Source organism: Osmerus mordax, chromosome 21 (assembly GCF_038355195.1).
Source record: "Osmerus mordax isolate fOsmMor3 chromosome 21, fOsmMor3.pri, whole genome shotgun sequence".
Lineage (NCBI taxonomy): Eukaryota > Metazoa > Chordata > Actinopteri > Osmeriformes > Osmeridae > Osmerus > Osmerus mordax.
The window spans coordinates 9,186,855-9,194,585 of NC_090070.1; the positions used below are offsets into that span (position 1 = coordinate 9,186,855).

At 44.0% G+C, this 7,731-nt stretch overlaps 1 protein-coding gene across 1 annotated transcript; it reads right to left on the reverse strand.

Moving 5' to 3' along the window:
* Positions 1 to 2,199: 2,199 nt before the first annotated feature.
* Positions 2,200 to 7,046, reverse strand: LOC136965336 (voltage-dependent calcium channel gamma-4 subunit-like). The gene is made up of 4 exons (XM_067259449.1): positions 6,824 to 7,046; positions 3,443 to 3,526; positions 2,868 to 3,008; positions 2,200 to 2,762 (listed from the first exon to the last, which is right to left on the reverse strand). Exons 1-4 carry the CDS (start codon positions 7,044 to 7,046, stop codon positions 2,200 to 2,202), a joined length of 1,011 nt encoding a protein of 336 aa, XP_067115550.1.
* Positions 7,047 to 7,731: the final 685 nt, after the last annotated feature.

Sequence of the window (7,731 nt, forward strand, 5' to 3'; positions counted from 1 at the left end):
GCTTCTTGATTGGGTTATCACCACACACCAGTAGGCACTCATATGTCTCACTTTAGAGGGGCCCTGATTGCCTGTCATGCCAGTACCGTGGTGAATGATCCTGCTCTAGCTTATAGCAACCGGATCTGCGAGGTGATGAGAAACAAAGAGCCGAGGATTTCCACCTCTGCCAGAAATGTCAGCCATTTTAAAAAGCAAGATACATGGTCAAAGAGACCCTATGTGGTGGAAAGGGTGTGTGGGAGGAAGTTGGAAAGGTGGAGGAGCCTGTAAGGGAGGAAGCTAGTAACCTCAACACTGAGTACCACCTTAAAAAGGAACAAACACAACACTGAGTACCACCTTAAAAAGGAACAAACACAACACAGACTTTTTTTTTTTTACTGGGAAGGCCACCATGCAAAGCTGATTGACTAAAGTTAATAAACACGATCAGAACTTTTTTCCCTTTTCATGATCATTTCATCGAACCAGTGGCCAGCTCTGTGGCCACGAGCAACACATATCCTGTTATTGCTCTCCAACACCGGGGAAGGAAACTCACAGGCAGACAAGGACATTAAGCTTTCTCGTGGCCAAAAATATCAGCAAGGGTTAGGGACGACTTGGCATCGGCATGGCTGACAGCTAAGTGTAAAATGAGATTTGTGGGGGAATTACTCAAACCACATGGCTTGAACAGAGTACTGTTCAGTGGACCATTTTGGCGTAACTAAGATAGCTTGTTCCACTTATTCCGAGTGAAACTTGTCGAGGTCTGACAACCATGCTGTTTAGTAAACAGGCTACTCATATGGCAATACAAGTGCAACCGTGTAAAAGAAATAAAACACCAATGGAAATCCATTTTTTGATTGCTGCTAATAAAATGAATCACATGGAATATGAATAATACCATGCAATCAAATGATCTGTAAAGGTAACACCAAGATCAAGTGCTGAAGATCGTATGCTGAAGCTTTCGGATGAGTCGGGAGATATTGGAGCATTTGCCAATCTGTTCATTGACGATTCATGCGTGAAGTGTGTTTATTCCAGTTTCTCTGACACCCTGTGGATTCTGGTCATGCCATCAGAGCGTATCACAACAGTTCCACTATAGACGCTTAATTACCTCGGTAGGCCTACTTCAACTACCAGAAAGCCACAGATGATTTGGAGGAAGCGGGGGAATGGTCGTATCCAATTCAATGGATCGTTACGTGTTTAATCACACGTGAATCGAAAAAAGTTAACTTTGAATGGAATCTGGAATTTGGTCCGGTAGGGAAACTTAATAACTTTACAAACTCAAGCCGCAAATAATGAATGAAAAAAGGTTTACACGTGAAGTGATCTCTGCTCTATATATAGACAATTAACAGTCAGTCAGGCTTTAGAGAAGATCATAAAACAACATCAAATATTAAAGTCTTTCACAACATGAATGTGTTAAATGTCTAGTTTCATTGTCCCTGAGCCTGTTGATAGAACACTTAAGACATCTGTAGCCTAAATACATTTGACAGAAATCAATCTATCACTGTCTCCGTCGGAATGTTATAGATGTAAACATACATTACATTGAATATTCTATTGTGGGCTATTCTATCGTTATTGTCCTGTATTCTACTTATCTACAAGCATCGATGTGCTGTATGTCACTCATTAGAATGTGGCAGTGGTTCAGATAATCCTACACAGCAAACATACAGGTACATCAGCAGTTGACAAGTAGCCTACCAAGCAGCCTGGGTAGGTTCCAGGTAGTAGCATGGTAGTTGGGATAAGCCTAAGGATATTACACAGTTAGCACCAGTTGTATTTGCAAAAATCACTCACACCAACAATTTGAATAACTTGGAAACTATTTCAGCTATTTAAAACATCTAATAAAAGGATATGGCAACATTTTGGGGACTAGTACTTCAGCATTTGACAAAATATTGCTACTTATTTTTGTAACTATGTTTTCTTTTTGTCAACATATAAAGTTGCAGGCCAATAAATCGGAGTTCCAGTCCACCCATTTATCCTCATGAAGACTAATTTTTCCATCAAATGACATCAGACCATTCAAGATGGACGCCAGTCTGGGCTGTCAGTCATGGAGAAACTCCAATTGTCCTGTTACCTTCTGTATTATGTTCAACTATTACTCCTTTCCTGATACTGTATTCAGTTCCATCATTTGTCCATCACAACGATACACTCCAACACTCATACTGGCGTTGTCCTCCTATTGACGCCATCCTTAAGATCTTTCTGGAAGCAGTTGTGGACTTGTAGGAATCGGGAGTCATGCTCGGGGCTGTAAGACCCAGCAGTTGCACCCCCGCCCTTCATGGGGTCCCGAGCGAAGGAGTACATGCCCATGTCTGCCATCGCCATGCCCATCCCGAACCCTCCCCCTCCGACCGCGCCTCCAGACATCGACATTTTCATCCCCACCGGCGAAGGTTCGCGGGACGGGTCGGTTGAGTGTGAACTGGAGCGGGAGCGTCTCCGGCGGTAACGGTAACTGGGGATACGGGAGTACGGCGAAGACGAGGAAGTGGACTTGACGAACTCGCGGCGCGCCCGGAAGCGTTTCTCTTTGTTCTTCTCGATGTAGATGTTGACGGCGAGCACGCCGACCGACTCGGCCACGATGAAGGACAGGGCGCCGAAGTAGAAGGACCAGCCGTAGGAGTAGGTGTTCTTCTTGTCCTCGTCACGCTTGTCGCTGGGGTCGCCGGCGTTGCTGGAGATATAGACAATAATGCCGATAATGTTGCTCAGGCCTGGTGAAAAAGAGAGAGAGAAAGAGAGAGAGAAAGACATTGTTTGTTTATTGGGCTGATTTGGTAGGAATACGTGTATGTGTGTTTGAATGTACTTTCACATACCTGCAGCCACAAACAGTATTCCGCCACTTAGCAGGATATTGTTCTTGCTGCTGTAGACCCTTCCTATTACCAAACACAGGCCTCCCAGAAGTAGCAGGATGGTGCTAAGGATGGGAAAGAGGCTGGATGCCCTCACAATTCCTGCACACAAAGTATAGCATGCTGGCAAAGTTAGCTCAAAGTGGATGGGAAATGCAGCCTTCGTAGTGGCATGCCATCATCATTAGCATTTACCAATAATGTGTGCCTCCCAATGGAATGCACACACTTGCTATATTAGCATAACTTCTAAATTAAATGGTGCTGAAAGTGCTACGCATGTGCACAGACAAGCATGAGCGCGTTAGTTTCGCTACGCGTCATACAGGAACTTCCCTTGCTACTTACTCGACTCACAATTACTCATAAGCGTCACCTTAGCTCCACGCACTGTCATGACATCATGTTTTTATGAGAGAACGCTACAGAAGTCGAGACAAATCAACGACGTCATGTCAAAGGGCTATCCGTGGCTCTCTGAAGCCAACCAGGAGGGGGTCAAAGACCCCAGAGGGGGGGGAAAGAAAGAAACCTACGTAAGATGTACTCCGAGCTGTCTGTGTCGTAGTCGTTGTCGCCTGGGAAATGATTGATCCTGAAACAGCTGCCTTTGTTGATACCTGTGGAGAAGACATAAAACACGACAAGTGATACTTAAAACGCTTATGCAAATACGACAAGAATAGACATGAAGGTTTTTTTTAAATGGGATCGTCAGATCAAACAGATGTCGGATCTTCAAGAGAAGATTCTCATTGAAATGTTTTGGGTGGAATTGGGGTTGAAACGGACTTTTTACTCAGCATTGTTAAAAACCCATTGGAGGATAAGGCGGTCTGCACCCACACACCAGCTCTGAGCCTCCAGCCTCCAGCCTCCAGCCTCTAGTCTCCAGCCTCCAGCCTCTAGTCTCCAGCCTCTACCCTCCAGCCACCCTAACTCAAACACCAAGACTCGCTGCTTAGAGAATGTTCCCTGAGCTTTTAAGAGAATAAAACATTGAAGTATTAATATTAAAAAAAATTGAGACTTTGAGTGCAGACTTTGACACTGATTTTGCAGCATCACCTAAAAGTTTCAGAATTAAGACTTGTGCAAAAGGCGTTTAAAGACACAAACTTCTGAATAATATATGGTTGATACTTCCGGATAAACAAATCTGTGTTCCTCATGGCCAAATTAAGGGGTGTTTTCTCCAAACATATGACATGCATACTGATATTTCAGTTCCAGCTACACAGGAGAAATAGGAAAAATCCTACACCAAAGGGTTCTCAGCCGAGAGACTGAAAGATCTACTTACTAATTCAGTTTCCCAGGGGAGCACATCACACATGGTTCAAACAGGTACCTAGATGAGCTTCACCCTCCTAATGCTGCCCCTGCTGGCCAACCCCCAGTATTACACCACAGCATGAGGACTGCAGGATGGACACTCACTCCTCAGTCCTATCCAGCACTCGAGGGCTAGAGAGACAAAATATGGCCCTTGACCAAAAGGAAACGTGACCCCAGTGACCCAGACAGTCCATCTGCACCATCCCTCAGGCCCAGGCGGCTCCTCCCTCTCTCTCTCTCTCTCTCTCTCTCTCTCTCTCTCTCTCTCTCTCTCTCTCTCTCTCTCTCTCCCTCCCTCTCTCTCTCTCTCTCTCTCTCTCTCTCTCTCTCTCTCTCTCTTTCTCTCTCTCTCTCTATCTCTCTCTATCTCTCTCTTTCTGTCTCTTGCTCTCTCTCTCTCTGCAGGACCTAACGGACCAGACAAATGGACCTTTGTCTCCAAAGAAGCAGGCTGCAAAACACCCTTTGCAACACACACTTGCACCATGAAACCTGACTTTAACAAATGAAACGATTCATTACATTGGCTTCTGACCCACTACAAGCATAAATGACTTTGTGTCTAGACAGAGAGACAGAGACAGAGAGAGACAGATAGATAGAGAGAGAGAAAGAGAGAGAGAGCAGGGGACCAGCTCTCCCCAGAGTACGCCCCTTATTACTCAGCATAGCCTCACCATGGCAACCCCCCCCTTTCTCGCCCAAGAATCAAATTTCAGACCCGCTTCTCAGAGGGCGCCTTTGACATGTTACTAATGCATTCACACACACACACACACACACACACTTCATAAACAAAAACTCATCTCTCTCACACAAACACACACATGCACATATTCATAAACACACACTTTCTCTCTCACACACACACATCAGTATACATACAGCCAATCCATCCACACACAACAAACAAGAAGATACAGAAACACACAGATGCACCAATTGCAGGGCTGGAAGTCCTCTTAGATAGTTGTCCATTTTATCGAGGAAAATTTCATATGCATCTCCCTCTCAAGAGGTCTTATCACCGGGGAAACAGGCAAAACACTGTTAAAGTGGGACTTCTATGACTCAAGCATGAATGGGAAACAAGACTCTGAGAAGCTTCTGTGCTGCTTAAAAGGCTACATTGCACACTGTCATTTGGTTTTCATGGCCCCAAACAAAGCTGTTTCACACACTCCAACTGTGCAAATAAACGTTGGGTTAGTCAGCAGGCATGGTTGGGGGGGGGGGGGGGGTTAGACGGGTGCAGACCGTTTCTTGTTAGACACAGACGGATTAGGATTGAATCCCATCTATTCCATTGTGTCCAATCACTTCCATTGAGATATCTTCATCACTGTGCGTTTTCTTACCCTGGGTCAACTGTCAGGGTTTGTATGTGTGTTTATCGGTCCATGGGTGTTATAGAGCATCTCAAACCATCAATCATTCTATGATCTTGCCCATCACAGTAAGCCTCCTCCCCTGCACACTCTCTCTTTCTGTCTCTTCTTACACACACACACACACACACACACACACACACACACACACACACACACACACACACACACACACACACACGTACACACCCGCGCGCGCACACATACACACACAAACACACACACACACGCACACACTGTAATAAGTGCAGCCTAGTGTGATAGTTTCTGTTTGCGCCTATTCTCGAGCTACATTTCAGTACCACGCGCAGCGGACAGCGCCACTTTGGCCAGCGCAAATTTTCGCTTTGATCACTTATTTGCTTATCGAAGCCAGTAAACCAATTAGGCCTACGCATGGGGGTGTTCCCACGATTTGGTTATTATTTTTAAACAAATTCAACTTCTCAGTCTGTGACCAATATACTAAGGATTGTAAATTAGCGAGTCTAGGCTATCTAAGGATTGACAGTTGAAGCCTGTGTCAACTCTAAGGTGTGTAGGCGGATAACAGATCAGATCAGTTTCAGTGTGATAACCAGCGTCAAATAAACATTTAGGCAACCTTTTTTAACAAACAATAACAACAAACTATGTTTCAAGGAATCAATGTCAATTTCTAACCTTCCTTATGTTTCCATTGCAAATTCAAAGGGTAGTTGCCAAGCAACAGAATAGCACAACCGGATGGAACAAGCGCGTCTACGCATCTGAAGTTGTTAGCCTAAGCTCACTTACAAGAACAAATGATTATCCGTTTAATTACATGCTTCATGCGGCCTCTTATAAATTGTAATAAAAAATGTTGGCTGATAGATGACATTATTCTCCAAACAAAATACCAAACACTACATTGGCCCAATGGGCACAGACTCTTGCTGTGCGCGGCAGCCAACGTCTCTGAAGCCGTGCTTGGCGTTCCAAGACAGAGGAAAAAGCCAGATAACTTTTTATGGACACACAGGGTGGATTCAAAGTAGGTACTGTAGGCTTCATGTAGGCTATTTTGATGCAATCAATCATACTTTATTTAAAAAGACATATATTGTTCTCCACTTGTATGCACTTAAAATGTTCCAAGACATCTAAGCCTACTGAGATCCCTTAATCAGAAATGAAGTGTTTTACAGGTTTAGGTTATCTTTTAACTACCTTCAATGCAGCATATCCTCCAAAGACCAGAGTGTGTCATGTCCCCTTTAGTTTTCTTCGGTTGCATTTGCATGTCGTCCGTGGTGGCATTTGTGGTGTTGCATATGTACGCCCGGGAGTACAGCCAGTAATCTGTCCCGATGGCGATGGTCATCAGGCTGAAAGCCGCAAAAGCCCCCACAATGGCCAGCAGTACCTGAACCCCACGGTCACACCACGCCATGACGCCTCATAATAACGCGCTACTACAGAAACACCGGAGTGCACAGCGTGTCCATATGTCCAAAGGATGCGTAAAACCTCAAATCTTTCATGTTAATTTTGTTCTTTCTTGAAGGCGAGAAAAAAGAACTTCTACTGGAACCATAAACCCAAATTGACTTCAAGTTTATGTTGCTGTGGCTGATTTTTTATGTTCCGTCTGTTTTTATTCTTCAAAGTTCCACATTTCGGATTCTGCTACAAGTGGAATCAAACGAACTACTACGTTTTTTTGTAAAAGTAAACGTGAGTCTTTCATAGAACGATGAGTTTGTCGTAAGCTATATTGAATTGCTTTCTGACTCTCAAAGAGTGATTTTGACAAAGACCCCAATATCTTCCATACAGACCACACCTTCCATTCAGCTAACCAATGAGAGGCGACATGCTGTAGCTTGAAGAACAATAAAGAAATACCATAACTAGCTAAACTAATATTGAAAGACGACAAATCACTTAGCATTGGTCTTGTCTCTTTTCAAACAGAAACATTCATTTAGGCTACTTTATTTATGGGGGCAAAATGAACCACTCACGCACGCAGAGAATGGGGTCTGGTCTCGCAATCTGAGGTCATTTGAACTGTCATAATTAGACATATTTCTATAGTTACGTGGAAAAAAATCAGCATTATTTGAACATCACCA

Excerpts from the sequence above, each read along its gene's own strand:
- LOC136965336 (XM_067259449.1), bottom strand. The coding sequence starts at position 7,046 with ATGGCGTGGTGTGACCGTGGGGTTCAGGTACTGCTGGCCATTGTGGGG. Across the intron at positions 3,009-3,442 it reads CAGCTCGGAGTACATCTTAC|GAATTGTGAGGGCATCCAGC; the intron begins GTAGGTTTCTTT and ends CTTTGTGTGCAG. Across the intron at positions 2,763-2,867 it reads AATACTGTTTGTGGCTGCAG|GCCTGAGCAACATTATCGGC; the intron begins GTATGTGAAAGT and ends CTTTTTCACCAG.